The sequence below is a fragment of the Polyodon spathula genome, chromosome 3 (genome assembly GCF_017654505.1).
Source record: "Polyodon spathula isolate WHYD16114869_AA chromosome 3, ASM1765450v1, whole genome shotgun sequence".
NCBI classification, from domain to species: Eukaryota; Metazoa; Chordata; class Actinopteri; order Acipenseriformes; family Polyodontidae; genus Polyodon; species Polyodon spathula.
This window is the reverse complement of record NC_054536.1, coordinates 46660209-46682458: the sequence shown is the minus strand read 5'-3', so window position 1 is coordinate 46682458 and position 22250 is coordinate 46660209. Positions and strand designations below refer to the sequence as shown.

At 39.1% G+C, this 22250-nt stretch overlaps 1 protein-coding gene across 1 annotated transcript in view; it reads left to right on the top strand.

Annotated features, from left to right (window-relative positions):
* nsmce2 (NSE2 (MMS21) homolog, SMC5-SMC6 complex SUMO ligase) overlaps positions 1–17910 on the top strand; it is a 36845-nt gene extending 18935 nt beyond the window's left edge. Inside the window, exons 4-7 of the mRNA XM_041245323.1 lie at positions 1983–2136; positions 11019–11119; positions 11717–11823; positions 17559–17910. Coding sequence (XP_041101257.1) covers positions 1983–2136; positions 11019–11119; positions 11717–11823; positions 17559–17679 — 483 coding nt within the window. The 3' untranslated portion in view covers positions 17680–17910. The remainder of the gene's footprint in view (positions 1–1982; positions 2137–11018; positions 11120–11716; positions 11824–17558) is intronic.
* The last annotated feature ends 4340 nt before the right edge of the window (positions 17911–22250 follow it).

Genomic DNA, 22250 nt, shown 5'->3' with positions numbered 1-22250 from the left:
ACATGTACACAATTACTGGTATTATTTTTATTTTATTTTTTTTAAACACATACATTATTAGTATCTTTCATAAAGCAGGAAACCATTGCTAATAGAGCTTCCCTATTTGTAGATGACTGAGGTTTGTACCGCACCATGTAGCTCCTCGTGAGACACACACTGGAAATATTGTTTGGACAGTGGAGTACATGTACCTACAGTACCAGAACAAACGAAATACAATTTCAGTGTTTGAAGTTTGTTTTATAGACCAAAAGTTAAATTAAGTAACTGTTAAAAAGCATTACGATTGTATAACAGACAGTGACCTAACAGGATATTATGTTTATTCAGTGTCTATAAAATGCTTATTTAATCTATCCTGGAGAACAGCCACTCTGGTTTTGTTATGTTAACCTTGAGAATTATTACTTCATCAAAATTCTGACTACGAAAAACAAACAAACAAAAAAAAAAAAAAACGGAGCAAATAGCTATTCCATGATCCAAGTAATGGTTTCCTTGTTTTATCAGTACTAATGATAGACAAAATACAATCTTGATAATAATTTATAAGTCAAGAGGATAATTTTGTACCACTTAATTTGCACCAATAAAACCTAACCTCTCTAACCGTACTGATGGCATGTCAAATGCTTAGATGACAGATATGGTTGAATTCTTGTAGAACTTGGAAGGATAAAACAAAATACATTTCAACAAGGAATTGCATTAGTTCCATTACTCGGTTCAGTAATTACAACCTGAAATCTTGATGCATTTATATGAATTTTTTTTCCTTTGATTTACACAACCTGCTCAACACTTTGAAGAGGCTAGAGAATTTTACTGTGAAACAGTTAATGAAAAAAACTAAAAAACTAAAATATCTTGGTTAGATAAGTATTAACCCCCCCCCTCAGTCAATACTTGGTAGCACCACCTTTGGCAGCACTTAAGAACATAAGAAAGTTTACAAACGAGAGGAGGCCATTCGGCCCACCTTGCTCGTTTGGTTGTTAGTAGCTTATTGATCCCAAAATCTCATCAAGCAGCTTCTTGAAGGATCCCAGGGTGTCAGCTTCAACAACATTACTGGGGAGTACTTACAGCTGTGAGTTTTTTGGGGTAAGTCTCTACCAGGTTTGCACATCTTGATCGTGCAATATTCGCCCATTCTTCTTGGCAAAATTGTTCAAGATCTGTCAAGTTGGATGGAGATCATTTGTGGACAGCACCACCGTGCTTCACAGTAGGGGTGGTGTTACCTGGGTGATGTGTTATGTTGGGTTTGCGCCAGACATGACGCTTTGCATTTAGGCCAAATAGTTCCATTTTTGTTTGATCGGACCACAGAATTGTTTGCCAAATCTTTTCAGAGTCTCCCACATGCCTTTTTGCAAATTCCAAGCAAGATTTTACATGGGCTTTTTTCAGAAATTGCTTCCTTCTTGCCACTCTTCCATACCACTAGATTTGTGGAGTACCTCAGCTATTGTTGACACATGGACAGTTTCTCCCATCTCAGCCATGGAGCACTGTAGGTCTTTCAGAGTTGTCATTGGCCTCTTGGTCTTCTCTGACCAATGTCCTTCTTACCCGGCTGCTCGGTTTGGGAGGACAGCCAGCTCTAAGCAGATTCAGGATGATGCCATATACCTTCCACTTCATAATGATCTACTTAACTGAGCTCCAAGGGATATTCAGTGCCTTTGAAATCTTTTTATACCCCTCCCCTGATCTGTGCCTTTCCAGAACTTTATCCCAGAGTTGTTTTGAAAGCTCCTTGGTCTTCATGGTAGTATCTTTGCTTTGAATGCACTACCCAACTGTGGTCTATTTAACAGTAGGTAGGTGTTTCATTTTTAAATATAATTATTAGTCGAATAAACAGCAACCGAGTAAGACCATTTTGCTACCTACTTTCGAGGGGTAGCAAATCCTCACTACTGTCTTAATTAACTTCTAGCCCTGCTATAACACATTTTTTCTTTATTTTCAAGATAAAACATGAAGATCCAGAGAAAATATCTGAATTAAAGGCACTGGTTCAAGAAAAGTTCACTGGACTTCAAAACACTGCCCAGGACTCAGACCTGCGACGCAATGAGAAGTATATCCAGTTTAAAGAAAACCTGCAAGAAGCAAAGAAACAAGGTAAATGTTTATTAGGCTTTCCTTTTACATATAACTGATGGACAAAAATATTAAAGTGGTGACATCTTAAGAGAAACATTATTTATCTTTATTTTTATAACTAAAGACCTGCACTGGGGTTGCTGGTACAGAGGCAAAGCCCTAGGCACTAATGTACATACAGAATTTAACCATATGGAAATTATACACAGCAGGAAAACACAACTGAGTAACTAGGAGATTTGTAATAATCAGGGCTGTCAGTAAAATCACAGTTAACTTCTGCGATTTAAGGCATTCATTTTTTGGGAGATTAATTTTTAACGCACGTTATTCACACTCCTGTCTTGTCCCTCTTAGAAATATTCTTTATTTCCTTTGCGCAGGTTTGTTTTTTTAGTTACAGCATGAGAATACAGAGCTCAGTGAAACTTGCTCAAAGTAGCCCATGGTAACGATCTCTCCTCCTCGTCCCAAGACACCACCAAACTCCCCACGTTCAGCAGCCAGCCACAGTGCGTAAGGTCTTCCAGTTAAATATAATATTAGCTGTGCAGTGAGAAAAGAAACATTTTTGCTCTATTACTTCTACACTAATAACATCAAATAATCTGAACAGTGCAAATAGTGTAACTTAGCCAAAACAATGGAAAATACATTCCAACATTATAGCATTAGTAGTAAAGCAAACTTAAATAAGATGGATGCAGGAATTGTATCAATTAAATATGTGATTAAATCCTAGTCTCAAGATTAGTTACGATTATTATTATTATTTTTAATTGCTTGACAGCCTAGTATAATTTATAAAATTGTTTATGCAAGTAAAAATTAACGACACTCCAAACTTGCAGTGTACTCAATCACATTTAGAACCACTACTGTGCAGTTATCAAACATACAAATTAATTAACAGAAAGAATAACCGATTTTACCTGATGTTTAGATCCCCAAGTCCATCCATTGCTTCTCGAGTTTACAACAGCCGTTTAAAGCATGATTTATACAGGACTAAAAACCAGGTGTACTCGGAATTGGTCAAAAGCAGAGGATGGTATATTCTAAATTAAATGCAATGTTGTGGCCAGAATGGCACATTTTGTGCATGATTTCTAAACAGTGAACCAGGTTTAAGTAACTAATTTCATTGTACCTTCTTTTCCAAAGGCTACAGTAACCATTTAGTCCTGATTTCTTTTATATGTATTTCCATACATATCTTCAAATGCACTGTTAAAAGCATAGATGTTTTTTAGGAGTTGCCAGTTATGTCTTCTGTTTTTGACCAGACCCCAAAGGCCATCACTTCTATATTAATCATCTCGTCTCGTTGCATGTCAGTTTGAACAGTATGTGTACACCCCTTCTCCAATTGAAGGAATCAAAGACTGAATCTGGTATAAAAATAACAGGACTCTACCAATCACAACTAATTATGTGTTTGCTTTTTTGTCTTATTTTGTCTTAATGCTTAGAATTTGGGGGGGGGGGGGGGGGGGGGGTGTTTTAGAAATGACTGTTTTCCACTTGAGTACTCATGGTAGAGAAGGGCAGTGTGTTTGCGTGAGAGAGTAGAGAAGGGCAGTGTGCTTGAGTGAGAGGGTTGAGAAGGGCAGTGTGAGTGAGAGGGTTGAGAAGGGCAGTGTGAGTGAGAGGGTTGAGAAGGGCAGTGTGAGTGAGAGGGTAGAGAAGGGCAGTGTGTGTGAGTGAGAGGGTAGAGAAGGGCAGTGTGTGAGTGAGAGGGTAGAGAAGGGCAGTGTGTGTGAGTGAGAGGGTAGAGAAGGGCAGTGTGAGTGAGAGGGTAGAGAAGGGCAGTGTGAGTGAGAGGGTAGAGAAGGGCAGTGTGAGTGAGAGGGTAGAGAAGGGCAGTGTGAGTGAGAGGGTAGAGAAGGGCAGTGTGTGAGTGAGAAGGGCAGTAGAGAAGGGCAGTGTGAGTGAGAGGGTAGAGAAGGGCAGTGTGAGAGAGGTAGAGAAGGGCAGTGTGCATGAGTGAGAGGGTAGAGAAGGGCAGTGTGAGAGTGAGAGGGTAGAGAAGGGCAGTGTGCATGAGTGAGAGGGTAGAGAAGGGCAGTGTGCATGAGTGAGAGGGTAGAGAAGGGCAGTGTGTGTGAGTGAGAGGGTAGAGAAGGGCAGTGTGCATGAGAGAGGGTAGAGAAGGGCAGTGTGAGTGAGGGTAGAGAAGGGCAGTGTGAGTGAGATGGTAGAGAAGGGCAGTGTGCATGAGTGAGAGGGTAGAGAAGGGAGGTGTGAATGAGGGTAGATAAGGGCAGTGTGAGTGAGATGGTAGAGAAGGGCAGTGTGCATGAGTGAGATGATAGAGAAGGGAGGTGTGAGTGAGAGGGTAGAGAAGGGCAGTGTGTGATGTTTGATTTAAAAAAAAAAAAAAAAAAAAAAAAAAAGAAATTTGTATATAGCCTGTATGCACATGCCTTTCTGAAAAAACTGTAACCATCAAATATAATTTCTGTCACAGACCAGATTTTACTTTTGGTTGAGAAAAAAAAAAAAAAAGATCACATTTTCTTTCCAGTGCTCAAGTGTAGAAGGCACTGGAGCGTCAGCAAGCTCTAGCTTTTTTTCTCAAATGCTTAAAACTTTCATTTGAATGACAAATGGCACAGAAAGACAGCACCACACAGTTACATTAAAATACAATTAATTGTTAAGTGCCTATCGCAAAGTGCCCCGCCCCTGGGCTATTTATTTGTGTTATATGTTGCATGTTGTGTGTTAATTTTGGCGTATAGTCATTGGTACATGGGATACAACATGGGTTATGAGCACAAGTGTTTAAATTGTATATTTGTATTTAGGCATGAGGATTGCACAGCACTTCACATGCAGGTAAAATGTAATAATATTTGAGCACAGGGAATTGCACTTTCTTAATTCACGTTCAGTTGTACCGAGACTCCAATTGAATGATTGATTAGCAATAGAGTCTCTGTACAGCTGCATAAAAGCAACATGTTTTCACTCACTCAGGGTTTTGTGTTCAGGGCGAAGGAATGGGTGTGGAGAAGGAGAATTAAAGTAAATAGTAAGGTTAGGATTCGTCCCTGTGTCAGTGTCTGTTTCGTTTAGTGATCATATGTTTTGTTTGTCTATTTATTTTGGCTACCAGTGCCGTGTCCTGTGTTTTTTGTTTTGTTCAACCTTTTATTTTCTGGTTGTTCATTTATTAAATGCTGAGCGCAATCTAGCGCTCAGCATCGCCAAAACTCCACGTTCCGGTCCTGTGTGTTATTGTTTCGGGTCTGCCGCCACCACTCGGCCAGCCTTGTGACAGTGGTGAAAACAAAGTGTTTGATACCGTGGCAAAGTGGTTCATAGTGTGCAGGTGCAGGTGGAAAGAACAGACAGACAATTGTAATCCAGATGAAAAGGTTTGTTTTATTTATTTTTATGTCCCTTGCCAGACTGCAAAGCAAACAGTAAATAATAATGCTGCTAAGTGTTACAGCGGTGTGTATTACTTACATTTATAATCCCCAGGCTGGTCCCGGAATAATAGTCCCGTTAGTGTATTCCCACATTAAACACAAAACACATACACAAGTCTGTTTTTAGTGTGTGAACTAGTGATTGTGGTACAATACGGTTTACAGTGGTACAACTGAAGTGCTGTCCCGGGTTTGTGCTGGCCTCTGGTGACAGCTCCAGAACGTGTTAGTTGTCTAGTGATTTACAAACACAGACTATTACTAACAGACGCAAACAAACAAAACTCTCACAAATTTTCTTAAAACACAGGTTTATTTCAGCAGTGGTTACTGCGTCTCTCACGGTCCTTCAGGTTAAAGCTCACAAACCAAGCGAAGGAACAGATTACGATTCTCCGCCCCCTTATATGCTGACACGCATGACCCCTTGGTAAACAAATGCATCTGCCTTTATAATCTGCTGCTGCTACATTGTTTCCCTTCCAGGTCAATACGTTCTTGCAACAGAGTCTCACATTTTTCTAGACTGACCGACTTCCCGACCCGGGGGAAAGATCTGTCAAGTCAGCCCGTCCAAAGAACTCTGCCCTAGCTTAGCGCCCTCACAGGTTGGGAGGGAGATTTACATAAGAACATAAAGTTTACAAACAAGAGGAGGCCATTCGGCCCATCTTTCTCATTTGGTTGTTAGTAGCTTATTGATTCCAGATTCTCATCGAGCAGCTTCTTAAAGGATCACAGGTTGTCAGCTTCAACAACATTACTGGGGAGTTGGTTCAAGACTTTGGTCAATACTAAATAGATTCAGTTATTTTAAGGTTCATTATGTTTCTGTCACAGTTTCTCTCACCTGCACAATTCATTCAAATACAATATAATAATAATACATCTCAAATCTGTTTCATCTACACACCAAATAAATAAAGCTAGGTTGAAAAATCCTTCCTGTTACACAATACTACTCTGTTTCATAGCAAAATTGGATTATAAAATGCTACATGTATTTGTAGTTACTAAAATTCAACTTCTTGATCTAATTAGACTTACAAGAATACAATCCTGTTTGACATGAGCATGTATTTTTCAATATAAATAGTAAACGGACGTGTTGGGGGACTTTCTTTAAAATGACTTGAGCTGCCTCTATCAGTAGATATAGAATGCTATGAAAAATATGTAAAGCTGAGTACTACCTGCTTTCTGCACACAGACGGTAATCAATATAGGAATGAAAATACTTGTTCCCTTTCAAATACCAAATGTAACCATTACCTAACGGGATATATCCTCCTAGGCCCCAATTACCAGAGCACTTATCAAAGCTGGTCCTTTAAGAGCACTGTATACGTCAGACATCATCTCTTCCGTCGGGAGATAAATACGAGCGACATATAAGACTCAGCGCCAGTTTCTCATTCAGCCTGAGGCCTGAGTGAGCTCTTAAATGAAGTCATAACTACGGAGAAGTTTGTTTATTCACTTTTCTCTGTCATTTCATATTTTTAAATAATTTAGCTTTTTTAGAGAATTCTAATTAGCATTAGGTTCTGATTTAAGTCCCCTCCATGGTTGTGTGCCCTGTGCGAAGCCAGCGGCTCTCCCCACCCCTTCCCCGGGATTCAGCACCTTGTTGTGGCTCACGCTCACTCCGTTGCTGCTCGGCTCTTCGGGAGACAATATTCAGTTCTTCTAAGCACCTTTTCATATACAGTGCCTTGCAGAGATATTCAGACCATCTTGCAGTTTTCACATTTTGTTGCTTTAAAACTTGCAGTCATGACACTTTCAAGTAGGAATTAGGAATTGTGTTATATACACAACCTACTCCACACATTCAAAGCAAGAACAAAAAGAAAATAAATAGATAATATGAAATAAAAATGGAAAAGTCATGATTGCATAAGTATTCAAACCATTTGCTATGGCAAACCTAAATTAATTCAGTGCACAAAATGACCTTAATGAGCCACATAATTAGTTGACTGGCCTCTGTCTGTGTGCAATATTAGTGGTTCTCATGATTATAAAAACACCTATCTCTGTGAGGTTCTTTGGTCAGGTAGTGAATTTCAAGCAAAGACTCAACCATGAGGACCAAGGAGCTTTCAAAGCAAGTCAGGGATAAAATCATTGAAAAATACAGAATTTCCCTGTGAGCACAGTAATTGATTCAAGCAATTGATTCAAGTGCATTGTACCATCCAGATACTGCCTAGATCAGGCCGTCCCTCCAAACTGAGCAGCTGGGCAAGGAGGAAACTGTTGAGGTATGCCACTGTGAGGCCAACGACAACTTTGAAATAGCTACAAAGTTCAATGGCTGAGATGGGAGAAAATGTGCATCAGTCAACAATATCCAGAACACTTCACAAAGTAGCCTGTATGGCAGGGTGGCAAGCCATCTCAAAGCCAACTCAAAGGTGTTGTGGTCAGACTAGACCAAATTAGAACTTTGGTCTAAATGCCAAGTGTTACGTTTAGTGCAGACTCAGGACAGCGCATCTCCCAGTCAACGTCATCCCTACAGTCAAGCATGGTGGTGGCAGCAGCATGCTATGGGGATGCTTCTCAGCAGGGACTAGAAAGCTTGTTAGGGTTGAAGGAAAAATGTATGGAGCAAAGTACAGGCAAATACTAGAGGAGAACTTGTTTCAGTCTGCTAAAAAAACTGGGGCAAAAATTAACCTTTTAAGCAAGACAATAGGCCAGTGCTACACTGGAGTGGCTTAAGAATAAGAAAGTGAATGTCCTTGAGTGGCCTAGTCAAAGTCCTGATTTGAATCCTATTGAGAATCTAGAAAGACTTGAAAACTGCTGTCCATAAGTGATCCCCAAGCAACTTGAGAGAGCTTGAGCAAATCTGCCAAGAAGAATGTGCACAAATTGCCCCAAGCCGGTGTGCAAAGTTGGTAGAGACTTACCCAAAAAGACTGTAATTGCTGCCAAAAGTTCTTCCACCAAATATTGAGTTGACAGGTCTGAATACTTATGCAATCAACATATTTCAGTTTTTTCTCTTTAGGTTTTGCTGACATTTACTGTAACTTATCTTACCCTTACAAGTCTTCATATATATATATATATATATATATATATATATATATATATATATATATATATATATATATATATATATATATATATATATATATATATATATATATATAGTATGTAGTCAAAAGTTTTTTCATACCCCAATGGCAATCTATAATTTCTCAATAAAAGAATTTTAGGGAAAATATTTTGTAGCAAAAGTTTTTTGCTTTTGTGGATGAGGAAAAAAAGTACCAAATTATTTACTTCAACAATGTTTTTTGCAAAATTCCACAAATGCTAATTCAAAAGTATTCATACCCTTTGATGCTATGATAGTATTGTCTACAGGGTGTTAGAAATTTCAATATGATAATGCAGAACATAATACTAGTTAAATTGTAGGTAAACATCCTTGGAGTATAAAAGGGTTAGGCATAGGATGATTGTTGTCATTACTAGTAAGTCAATATGGGGAAAAAGTAAAGAGCAATATGAAGACCTTAGGCAGATTATTTATTGCCATAAAGCTGGAGAAGGGTACAAGAGCATTTGAGTATCTCAATTTCAACTGTTGTTTCTGTTATCAAGAAGTACAAGACTGTCATAACACTCCCTCGGTCTGGAAGAAAGAAGGTTCTTTCACTAAGAACAAGTAGAAGAATTGTGAGGAAGGTTAATAACAATCCGAGATTGACTGACAAAGATATTCTAAGTGAATTGTCTGCAAGTGGCACTGGGGTTTCCATTTCAACCACAGGTTCAGTATTGCATGGTGAAGGTCGCAGGCCAAGGAAAAAGCCACTCTTAGGACAATTGCTTAAAGTTTGCAAAACTGAATTTGAATGAAGAATATGAGTTCTGGTCAAAGGTTTTGTGGAGTAATGAAACAAAAATCGAGCTATTTGGTCATGCTGATAGTCGTTATGTTTGGAGAAAGTCTGGTGAGGTGTACAAAGAATAGAACACCAAACCTACTGTCAATCATGGAGGTGGCAATATCCTTCTATGGGGCTGCTTTTCCTCTAATGGCATAGGAAATTTAGATCCAGTACATGGCAAAATGGATTCCATAGTATACCAAAATATATTGGCCAATCATCTAAAAACCTCCGCTACAAAACTTGGTTAAAGCACCAACATGACAATGATGACAACAATCCAAAGCACACATCAAAATCTAGTTCACAATGGTTAAAGAAGAATAAAATCAAAGTCCCGATCTAAATCTGAGAATCTTTGGTATGAGTTGAAGAAGGCTGTGCACAAGAGAAGTCCTTGGAATTTGAATGAACTGGAACAATTTTGCATTAAAGAATGGTAAAAAATCATTAGAGTCGTGCCAAAAGCTCATTGACAAATATCCCAATAGTTTAAAAGAGGTTATTATTGCTAAAGGTGCCTTAACTTTCTATTAATTTCATGGGGTACTTTTGAATTAGCATTTGCAGTTTTGCAAAATAATTGCTGAAATAAATAATTGTAGACTTCTATTTATTGTAATTTTTTGCTACAAAAGATTTTTCCTAAATGTGTTTGTTTTTCAGAAATTATAGAATAAACACGCTCATTAACATTTACATGTGAAATGCGGATTTCCATGCGAAATTGGGCGTGGATTTCCTGTGTGTTTCGTCATTTACACAAGTAAATGAGATTTACCCTATCCCTCTCTTTGGCCATTTTTTTCAGCCACAAATCTGATTTACCCGAGTAATTCTCCTAAACGTGCACGCGCATCGCCATTTCACAAGTAATTTGACCCGCATGGAAACCCCATGATTGACTACACTGGATTGAGTGTGGAATATTAGGGCCATCAGAAATGTACACTCTGTATGTTGTGTTATTCCCATTGTGATTATTGGAAAACTTTATTATTAAAAACCTCTTGATTTTATAATCAAGTGTGGAATACATTTTTCCAGGTTGTTTTCTGTCCTTTTCTGGTGTGCTGTACACTCGTTAACTCTGTTTTCTCACTGTGTCCACCATTATTCCTCTGGCAACTGGTGCTGATGTGTATTGCTTTGTTCATGTTATATTTTTTTAGTCCCTCTATTGGCTCTTTATTGAGGGATATTGCTGCTAAAGCTGTCCTGGACAGTGCATTACTTGCTAGAAATGGATATTCTTGAGATAGTTGGTTGGGTGCTGACGAAGGTGACGATAAAACAGTTAATTAATAAATTAGTAGACTTTAACATACCTACCTGGCACATTACCATCAGAACAATGCATACGCTTCAGTCACACGTCACATAGTGGCCAAAGTGCTTCACGGTTTTTAGCCTATTGAAAATGACAGTTGAATAGTTAGATCTTTGTACTGTAAAAGGAGACATGTATGTATGTTTACTTGCACTATTACTAATTTATTTTATTTATTTATTTGTTTTTTGAAAATACTACTCTTTTCTAATAAAGCTGGACTCCAGTCACCAGAGAGCAATGAGGAAGAGGATGAGATGGATGATGACGTTGCTGTGACTCAGAGCCAGAGGAACACTGTTTGTCCCATTACCCAGGTATAGTTGTCCAAAGACATATTTGCTGTCTTACAATAGTGTTAACTTTTTTTCTGTGTCTGGAATGCATTGCTAGCCATCACTGTGTGTTTTGACAGAAAGAACATTGAAGTCACACAGTGCTGCATATCTGCTTCAATCAGTGCTGGTGATTTAACGGTGACACACTATCGCCATATTTCTAGCCGCCTTGCATTTCAATTTCCCAGCCTTTTCTCAGTTTTATTTAAATTGAAATTTCAAAGTGTTTTTCAACTATTGAATATACTGGCCGTGGGCTAAAAGGGTAGCATGGATGATTGTTTCAACATCATCAGTACAGCACTGGTTGTTGTTAAAATATGGTATTTAATCTTGTTTGAATATGTTCAGGGAACATCTTAATGTATCTCCTTAAGCAAGATTTTCCATTCTAACAAGTTGCAAGCTTGTACTTTTCTAATTCATGTGTTGAAACAATTTTATCTATGTATAAATAGTTGCATGAGTTTCCGTTTAGACTGCAAGCACTTGCCATCTGCCAGTTAATCCAGCTACTCAATGCCTGAATCTGTTGGTTTTTTATTTTCTCAAATACATTATTTTTATTCCTTATAGCTGGAGATGGTCTGTCCTATGAAGAACAAAAAATGCAATCACTCCTATGACGAGCAGGCCATTCTTGGACTGATAAAGAGCAGACACAATCAGAGAAAGAAAGCCCGGTGAGCAAACTTGTGATTAAAGGGAAAGTGGAACAACGCAAGGAGGCAGTGTGGTCCAGTGGTTAAAGTCCAGGGCTTGTAACCCAAACGTCACTGGTTCAAATCCCACCTCTGCCACTGACTGACTCACTGCGTGACCCTGACAAAGTCACTTAACTACTTTTGTTTTCCATCCAGCAGTTGAGATGTTTAATCAATGTCCTACTGTAAGTGAGTTTGCATATATGCACAGTTGCACAGTTCTGCTAGGAACCTCTTGCTTCCTTGATGGCTGTTTCTTTACAGCACCTTAACAAATCTCCTTTCAGGGAAGCCGATAGCGTTAATGCAATCATTATCCGTGTGTGTGTGTGTTTGTATATATGTATATATATTATACAGTGCCTTGCAAAAGTATTCAGACCCCTGACCAATTCTCTCATATTACTGAATTACAAATGGTACATTGAAATTTCGTTCTGTTCGCTATTTTTTTTTTAAATCAAAATCAATTATTGTAAAGTGACATTGGTTTTATGTTGGGAAATATTTTTTAAGAAAAATTTAAAAAACTGAAATATCTTGCTTGCGTAAGTATTCAACCCCCACATATTAATATCTGGTAGAGCCACCTTTCGCTGCAATAACAGCTTTAAGTCTTTTGGGGTAAGTATGTACCAGCTTTGCACACAGTGTTTGAGTGATTTTGGCCCATTCTTCTTGGCAGATTTGCTCCAGGTTGTTCAGGTTGGTTGGACCACGCTTGTGGACCGCAATTTTCAAATAGTGCCACAGATTCTCAATGGGATTGAGATCAGGACTTTGACTGGGCCACTGTAGGACATTCACCTTTTTGTTCTTGAGCCACTCCAATGTTGCTTTGGCCTTGTGCTTGGGATCATTGTCCTGCTGAAAGGTGAATTTCCTCCCAAACTTCAGTTTTTTAGGGGACTGAAGCAAATTCCCTTGCAGTTTTTTCCTGTATTTTGCTCCATCCATTCTTCCTTCAATTGCAACAAGATGCCCAGTCCCTGCTGATGAGAAGCATCCCCACAGCATGATGCTGCCACCACCATACTTCACTGTAGGGATGGCATGGGCAGTGTTAGGTTTGCACCACACATAGCGCTTTGAGTTTTGGCCAAAAAGCTATATCTTGGTCTCATCTGACCTCAAAACCTTTTCCCACATCGCTGCTGGGTCACTCTCATGCTTTCTGATAAACTCCAGATGTGCTTTCAGATGGTACTTTTTGAGTAACGGCTTCTTTCTTGCCACCCTTCTATACAGGCCAGTGATATGCAGAGCTCATGATATGGTTGACTGGTGCACCATTACTCCACTCCCAGCCACTGAACTCTGTAGCTCCTTCAAAGTGATTGTTGGCCTCTCTGTGGCTTCTCTCACAAGTCTCCTTCTTGTTTGAGCGCTGTGTTTTGAGGGACGGCCTTTTCTTGGCAGTGCCTGGGTGGTGTGATGCTGCTTCCACTTCCTGATTATTGATCCAACTGTGCTCACTGGGATATCCAAACACTTGGATATTACTTTGTACCTTTTCCCTAATCTGTGCATTTGTATTACTTTATCTCTACCTTCTGTAGAATGCTCTTTTTGGTCTTCATTTTCCTTCAGATTCACAGCCTCACCAATGATCCTTCAACAGTGGTGTTTTTATCCAGAAAAAGTGAGAGCAACTTTAATGGTTCACAGGTGGAGGCCAATGGTAAGGTAATTGTGTCCTCGGTAGGGCAATTTCATCGGTGCAGACTGGGAGCTTCCACAGCACAGGGGTTGAATACTTATGCAAGCAAGATATTTCAGTTTTTTTATTTTTCTTAAAAATATTTCCCAACAAAACCAATGTCACCTTACAATTATTGATTCTGAGTTTCAGTGTTTAAAAATAAAATATCAAACAGAACAAAATTTCAATGTATTTGTAATTCGGTAATATGAGAGAATTGGTCGGGTCGCACAGTTTGTGTAAAGTGAATAATTGTTAATCCAAATTAATTACACCTCCCATAATTACCCGTCAACTCTGAGATGGATCCGGTTCCAGCAGGAAGTTGGTGTTTCACCAGAGACGGAGATCTCTGACTTCTCATGCTTGAAAAATACATTTGGCTCAATAGAGAAATATGTAACAAATTGTGTTTTGTTTCGATTTGAAACGGAACGCAACATTTTATTTACCAATACGGGACAATTCCATATTATACAGAACGGGTGGCAACCTTACACCAAACTCCTCAATAATGCGATCCAAGTCATTATTTTATTACTATAATATCTCAAAAAGCTCTGCAAATGTCCGTGGTATCTTTGAGTGCTGGATGTGTAAGCAGCTATCCCCTTTTTTATGTCTGTGTTGTCTCTGTATTGGATGGAGTTATTAATTTTTTTTTAGGTTAATTCGGCTCCTATCGGTCTCACTTGGCCATTGAAAAGTTTTTAGGTGGTGGATTGCACTGATTGCCGGCTTATTTTGAAAACATATTTTGCTTTGAAAATAATCGGTTATTTTAATGTTTTAGTCTCCGAAGTGCTTAACACAGAAAACCTGCACCTTCAATCTCTGATTGGTTAAATGTTGTGTCAAGACGTAACACAGCTGTCATGTGGTTCAAGTTGTTTTTCACTTTGCAAAGCACAAGTTATCTAGTCTGTTGGAAGCGCAATCAGTCCTTATTGTTAAAGGCACAGTAGCATCTGCAAGATGGGTAACAGCCACTTTGCCGGGCAACCGGCCTGTCTGAAAAGCTTGGGGAGAACCCTGCATAGAGAACGCATTTTCTAAAGAGCTCAATCAGATTAACTAGGCAAAAATATATAGGGTAAAATGGGTTTAGAATAGAGGTCCCGCGTAAAACCGATAGTTGTCTACTTATGTAAAGGATAGGGACAGACAAACTGTTAAAAGGGCTTTACCTACAGCTTTGCCTGTACAGTGTCCTTTGTAAGTGACTCTGCATATAATGCAGAGTTCACAGCTTGTCACTATAAAGCACTGTCACAAAGATGGCCGGAGTTGGTGGCGTCAGACCAGAGCCAGGAAATAAAACAACGAGAGGTGGAGTTTGGTGGAGCTGAGTGAATGTTCCCTCTCGGCATGTAATAAATAAACAGAACAGCAAAATAAAAAGGTTGTAACACACAAAAACACAGGGCACGGCACTGGTAGCCACAATAAACAGACAAACAAAACGGACTGTACAGACAAAACACTGTGAGCTTCTTTTTAACGATTATTATTATTCTTATGATTATTTTTCCTCCGTCTCCAATCCCGTTTTCCACTCACCGAACACACAACCCCGAGTATGTGAAAACATGCTGCTTTTATGCAGTTGTACCGAGACTCGATCTCTTATCAATCATTCAATTGGAGTCGCAGTACAACTGCACGTGAATTAATAAAGTGCAATTCCTCGTGCTCACATATTACATTTTACTTGCACGTGAAGTGCTGTGCAATCCTTGTGCCTAAGTACAAATAAACATTTTAAACACTTGTGTTACACAGACCCGTTTATATCCTGTGTACCAATGACTATACACCAACATTAAACACATCACACGCAGCATATAAACAGAAAATACACACGGGCTGGCACTTCGTCACAAGCACTTAGTGATGGTGGTTCACTATGAAAGGCCCTATTTAAAAATAAATATTATTAAACTAGCTGAAACAGAATAATTCTGCCTTCTGTACAAAGACCATTGATGCTTGCAAAATACCCTGGTTCAAAAGTCCCGTTCCTGCTTGGTAAGAGGTGATTATTACCTGATTCCATTCAGGATCACTTACATGTCAGCTTTCTCTGGAAGGCAGTGTGAACATGTGCTTTCTTTTGAGGTGATGAGATTATGAATTTATGATGACTTTACCTACAGCTTTATGATGACTTTACCTACAGCGATGTCTTTGTAGTCAAAGCGTCTTATTGGCTGCATGCCAAGTCAACCATTAGGGGAAACAACTGTCTGGTAACTGGCAGGAAATAAAACACTGAGAGGTGGGGACAATTTTTACTGTCCAGGTGAACTGATTAGAAACTGCAAGACAATCTGAAAGCAAGGCTTGCAAATGGAGATTGCGTTAACTTAGTGCCGTAGTGTTGAAGTAGTGGGGGTTACTCCGTGCTTATATGAATCACTCGTGTTTATAAAATAAATTTTTTGTCACTGGGACGACTTTTACAAAAATTTATACAATGTAGGTGTGGTATAAACCCTGTGGGGGGATTTGTTGGTTACCTTTGCCATTTGACCTCCTTTTGTAGGTATTATGTCTCCAACTAGATAACATTTAACTGTTATTGCCCTACATACAGTAGTGTGTTCATTAGACTTGAGTGCCAAAAAGGATAATGGCTGAGTAGTAGCCATATAAAATACTGTAAATTGAATTCTACAAAATGTTACATTATAGTGGACATATTACCCCTTGGATTAAAAAAGAACACGAGGACAATACATGTCAACTTTTAAGCTTTAACTGTAATCAATAATAACTTTTTTGGCCCTCAATCACCCTGGATAATTTAAACTATGCTAATTAACTTTAGACTAAGACTATGTATTTGTACTCTAAAGTACTTTCTATGGCAAATCGTTACATCTATTTTTGTTTTTGGTCACTAGAAGTTCACAATAATGAGATTTAACTGTCTTCTATGATGGCAAAGTGTATTTTGTAAGTTTAAACAACTAAAATTGATTAAAAGACAACTAAATGTGTAGATTGTTCTTGAAATGTTGATGAATTAAATTATTTTAGAGTAAAACAATTGTCAGAAACCAAAAATAATTAAAAGTGGTGCTGATTTTTTAACTATGGGCAAATTGTTCTCGTCATTAATTTACTATGGAGTTAACCGTTTTGAAAGCGTTTTGTCTACACTGGAAAATATATGCCTGTGACAGAGATTGAATGATTTTTGGTGTTCGATCTCCCTCCCAACCTGTGAGGACACTGTGTAAAAGGAACAGAGAACCCTTAATCAAAAATGGCACGACAATTTATTCCTTAGGTTAGGTGGAAGTCGGTCATTTAGGAAGGGGGCTGAGCTACGGCACCCAAGCTCAATGACTCGGACGGGAGACGATGTGGTATCTGAGGATTGGAGGAGCGGATGTGCTCGTTAACCTAGGAGTCATGAGCGAGGGTATAAATAGGGGGCATAGCGTAATCTGTTCCTTCGTAAATGGGTAGTATTTTAAACCTACAAGGAATCTGTGTTGCCGTATTGTGAACCATGGGTTTTGTCTTGTGTGTGTTAGTGTTTGTTAACTGTTGTCTGTTTTTTAATAGACATTTAATTTAATTTATCAGTAGCACGATCCGGAGATGTAGCGAAAGCCAGCATAAACCCGGACATCACTTTCACCCCTGCATTTCACAGAGAACTGTAATACACCACAAGCACTTATTCACTATCACTAAAAACTGTGTTTAGTATTGGTGTGTTAAACTGGACTTTTTCGTTGCAAGTCAAACCCGTGGGATTTTACAAACTAAGTGATACACACCGCTGTATTCACTTCCATCATTTATTATTTGCTGGTGTTTGCCATAAGGCTTTGGACATTTCATTTAATTTCAATGAACACCCTTGCACCTATTAGTAATTTTCTGTGTGATTCTTACCAGCACTGTACTGCACTCGCCTGTACCCACAATGCCCCTACATTTTTCTCTGTCCAGACAACCGACTGACATGCTTGCACTTTATTTTTTTGTTGACCAGTTGCCCTGTGGTTGGATGTGACAACACAGACATAAAGCACTCAGACCTGGTACCAGATACAACTTTGAAGAGGGCTATTGAGGGACGAAAGAAACAGGGATCCAACCGACTGACCATGTGAAAGACATTTAATGGTGGAGTCTGGAGAAGAATTTGTTTTGCTTGGAAACATTCTTTACATGTGTTTTTTCTGTTTATATATATATATATAAAATATTAATTGCATTTTTTTATAATTAAGAATACAGTAATTCCAGTTCAAGGTGTTGTTATTTTCACCCCATTTAAGAAATATATGTCCAGTATGTAATGGAAAATTTGTGTCTGGATAAAAAAAAAAAATGAAATAACATACAACTGTATATCCATTTTCATTTTATACCATTGTTTGGGTACAGATTTCTAATTGATCTGTGTTTATTTAGCTACAGTAGGCTCCAGAGTGCCAGAATTAATCTTACTGTTCATCATGATTTATGCCAATTAAATACATTGCAAAAGTAATGGTTAGATGACTTTACAGCCAGCAGGTCATGCTTCATGTAGTTCAGAACAACCCCACATTGCCGTTTTTAACCCACAGTAAAGCTACCCTTCAATCTGACTTGTCGCCAGTTGTTTAATCGCAGGAACTGTACAAGAAAAATGAACCCTTTGTAGGGAAAAATTTAACAAAAAAAAACAATAATATTCTACTCAAATATATGTGTATCTGTAGAGCTCAGAAAAGATAAACTTTAAATGGACAGAGCTGCGTGCTCTGGGCTGCAACGAGATGAGACTGAGCAAAGAACACAACACTTTTACATTTTTATGATTGCCTGCATACTTCTATTCAGTCGGCGTGACGCTTTCTATTCCGCCTGGCAACAGCCCCAAGAAGCAGAAACATTATTGTAAATCCTTTATCAGTGTATTACATTCCTGAACTCAAGTACCCTACCCAGCTTGTCTGTTGTAGATTTTTTTTAAAGATTAATAGTTCTAATATATATACAAACTACTACAAAATGCATACAATCCCCCCTTAACACACACTGGCAGCATTGCTTTCATATTCACAAAACAATGGCCATGGTGACAATATTTTCCCATTGTCAGGCATGGTTCTTCAGCACAACGGCAGTTTTCAGTGGTCCCGTTAAATGTCCCCTAACTTCACTGCCCATATTTAGGAGTTTCTTTGTTCCAAACTCTTTGGTTGTGGACATAATATAAAATATCCCATAAATGTTTTCAAAATGTTTTGCAGTCCAATGTAACTCTAACAAATGTCTTTTTCATGCAAAGAGAAGAATAAAAAATAATTATTGGTAACACACACAGAAGTAAAAGTGTGTGTGTGTACCAATAATGACAGAAACAGTATCTTTCGCTGTAGAAAAAACTTTAAAAAAAGGCTTAAGTCACTGAAGCTCTGCCAGTTTAACAAAAGAGCTGCAAGGTTGTATTGTGTGCAGGACTGAGACAAAAGCACCAGTGCCAATCAAAAATGTGTGTTGCTGCTGGTGTCCTATTACAGCACTAACAATGTCTATTTCACTCATCCTGTCCTAACCTTGTCTTTACCACTGTGCCAATGTTACTCCTCAGGCAGGTTGGGCTCATGCTCATTCTCGCCACCCTAATGTGACATCATCAGTGTTATAATCCATCAAGTGTCACTCAAGTTTTTAACGATAGCAGAATTTAACCATTAAAATAACATTTGCCATATAAAAGTCCTTGTTTTCTTTACTGTTCCAATTAGTATTACCAATGTAATTTTAAAGTGTGTGTGTGTGTTTTTTTTTAATCCAACCCATGTAACAAAATGAAATGGTCATGTCTGGCTTCATTTATAGTCATTACAGAATTACCAGTAAACTTCAGTAACTTTTTTTTTTTCCTTAAATAGTTTTGAACAGAATAACATTTATGTATAATTAAAATCTAGAGTTATATAGTGTTGTGTGTACTTCTTTCCCTTCAGGGAAAACAGTATTTCTTCTGTGCAGTGAGAGGTGCAAGATTTATAGCGAAAATATTGTGACAGTCAAAAAATAAATGCAACATCTCTTTTGCTGCCTTCCACAGTGTTAACATTAATTTACGAAAATATTTTTAATAAAATATTCCCAGGTATATATCTTAGTTTCTTTCTCTCTGTCTCTGTCTCTGTCTTTCTCCTGCTCCAGTAAGTACCCTCTCCTTAGATCTGAAGCGGGAAGTCAGATACCACGCCCTCTCCCAACCAGATGCTTAATCTCACTATGCATAATTGCATTTTGTTTTTGCTCAACTCATTTCTCTCTTTTAATTTGTGTACAGCGTGTATGGCATTGTGTGGGGGAGCGGTTTGCTGATGTCAACATTGTGAACAGAGTGCCCCATTTTGGCGGTGGGGTTGTGGTATGGGCAGGCATAAGCTACAGACAAAGAACACAATTGCATTTTATTGATGGCAATCTGAAAGCACAGAGATACCGTGATGAGATCGTGAGGCCCACTGTCGTGCAATTCATCCGCCGCCATCACCTCATGTTTCAGCATGATAATGCACGGCCCCATGTCGCAAGGATCTGTACACAATTCCTGGAAGCTGAAAATGTCCCAGTTCTTCCATGGCCTGCATACTCACCAGACATGTCACCCATTGAGCATGTTTGGGATGCTCTGGTTCGACGTGTACGGCAGTGTGTTCCAGTTCCCGCCAATATCCAGCAACTTCACACAGCCATTGAAGAGGAGTGGGAAAACATTCCACAGGCCACAATCAACAGCCTGATCAACTCTATGCGAAGGAGATGTGTCGCGCTGCATGAGGCAAATGGTGGTCACACCAGATACTGACTGATTTTCTGATCCACGCCCTTACTTTTTTTTATTTTTTAAGGTATCTGTGACCAACAGATGCATATCTGTATTCCCAGTCATGTGAAATCCAAAGATTAGGGCCTAATGAATTTATTTCAATTGACTGATTTCCTTATATGAACTCTAACTCAGTAAAATCTTTGAAATTGTTGCATGTTGTGTTTATATTTTTTTTTCAGTGTATTTTGGTTATGAAAATTATATTAAATTAGCGGTAATTGAGTTGTTACCGTGTTCTGTGAGAAAACATTTCTCTGTGTGCATTATTTTTTTTAAATAGAAATACAACACAGCTGTTGGGCTCAGCAGTCCTGCATTTCAGGTTAAGCTGCTTGCAGCCTTCCCCACAGTGTCTCGATACTACAGTCTTAAGACTCTGGTTTCTGCTTGCAGTGCCATTGTGAAGGATGTCAGGACTCTGGACCATGGTACCGTGTCTATGTACACCGTGCTTTGAGCATCGCACCATAACATGGGTACAATGTCATGTGTACCATACCGGTAACGCACTGTAATTGCACCACACCATGCAGTACTGTACTAGTGCACAGGCACAGTACAGGTACTCAAGGCATTTCAGGTCGCCCTCTTAGTGTACTATACCTGGTTTAACTTTATTAAGGTACTATTGCCTGTCACATGTAGTAGTACAGGATCTCCTATTAACCCTTAGCCGTCCATTTATTCAGCGCTTGTCAGGCAGATCAGGTCAAATTTATTTTCACATGTGCTGTTTTTTTTAAACGCACTGTTTAAAAGATATTTTTTTCTGAGTAAAACAGGTTTAAAAGGCACTGAATCACAAAAGGACACTCAGTACTGCATCTCCAGCCAAGCACCACCCCTTGTTCGCTGTATTTTTCACATACCTCTTTATAGACCTGCATACTGAAAAATTCTCTCCTGATCACTCGTTTTATCACCAAACTCCTCAATAATGTGATCGAAGTCATTATTTTATTACTCTAACATCTCAAAAAGCTTTGCAAATGTCTGTGATATTCATTGAGCGCTGGATGCGGAAGCAGCTATCTCCTTTGTTTGTGTCCGTCTTATCTCTGTGGTGCAGCTACTACCTCTATTGCTCACATACTTCCCTTTTTTAAGGTTTTCTCGGCTTTTTCCGGAGAAAAAGCGACTAGAGACCTGTGCTTGACGTCTTTTTGATCCTGTATTACAAGGAATTTTGATCATGTCGGACCTGGTCTGACAAAGGACCGCAAAGGGTTAAGGGAGCCCAGAGGTGGTGAGCCTCATTTGACTACGGTTCGGGAGAGCACAGCCAAACCTCTTTGCATCCCAGGAATTGACCCATTGTCTCCTCTGGTTCTCCATAACAGGAGCTGGGGACCCGCTGGCAAAAGATGTCTTGGTACAACTGCTGTATGCCTTTCCATCACTTGCCATGCTCTTGCTGTGCCTGGAAAAGGGTGCTATTAGTAGCCCCTTATTGTCTGAGGAGACACTGGTTTTCCACCTTGATTCAGCTCCTGAGCAGCCAGCCATGGAGCCTGCCCAAACACAGCAACCTGCTCAATCATTCGCTGGGGACATTGTGGCATTCCAACCCCTTGAACCTGCGGCTCTGGGTCTGACCCCTGAACGGCAACATTTTAGCCATCTGGGGTTATCCAATAGGGTCATTGACACCTTGCAGAATATTAGAGCAGTGTGTTTGCAATCTGGATACAAGTGGGGCGTTTTTCAGACATGGTGGTTGCCTAAGGATTTTGACCCCACAACCTGTCCCTAGTTATACTGCAGTTTTTGCAGGACCTATTAAGGGGAATCCCCCACTACAATAAATGTCTATTTGGCAGCTATTTCAGCTTGCAA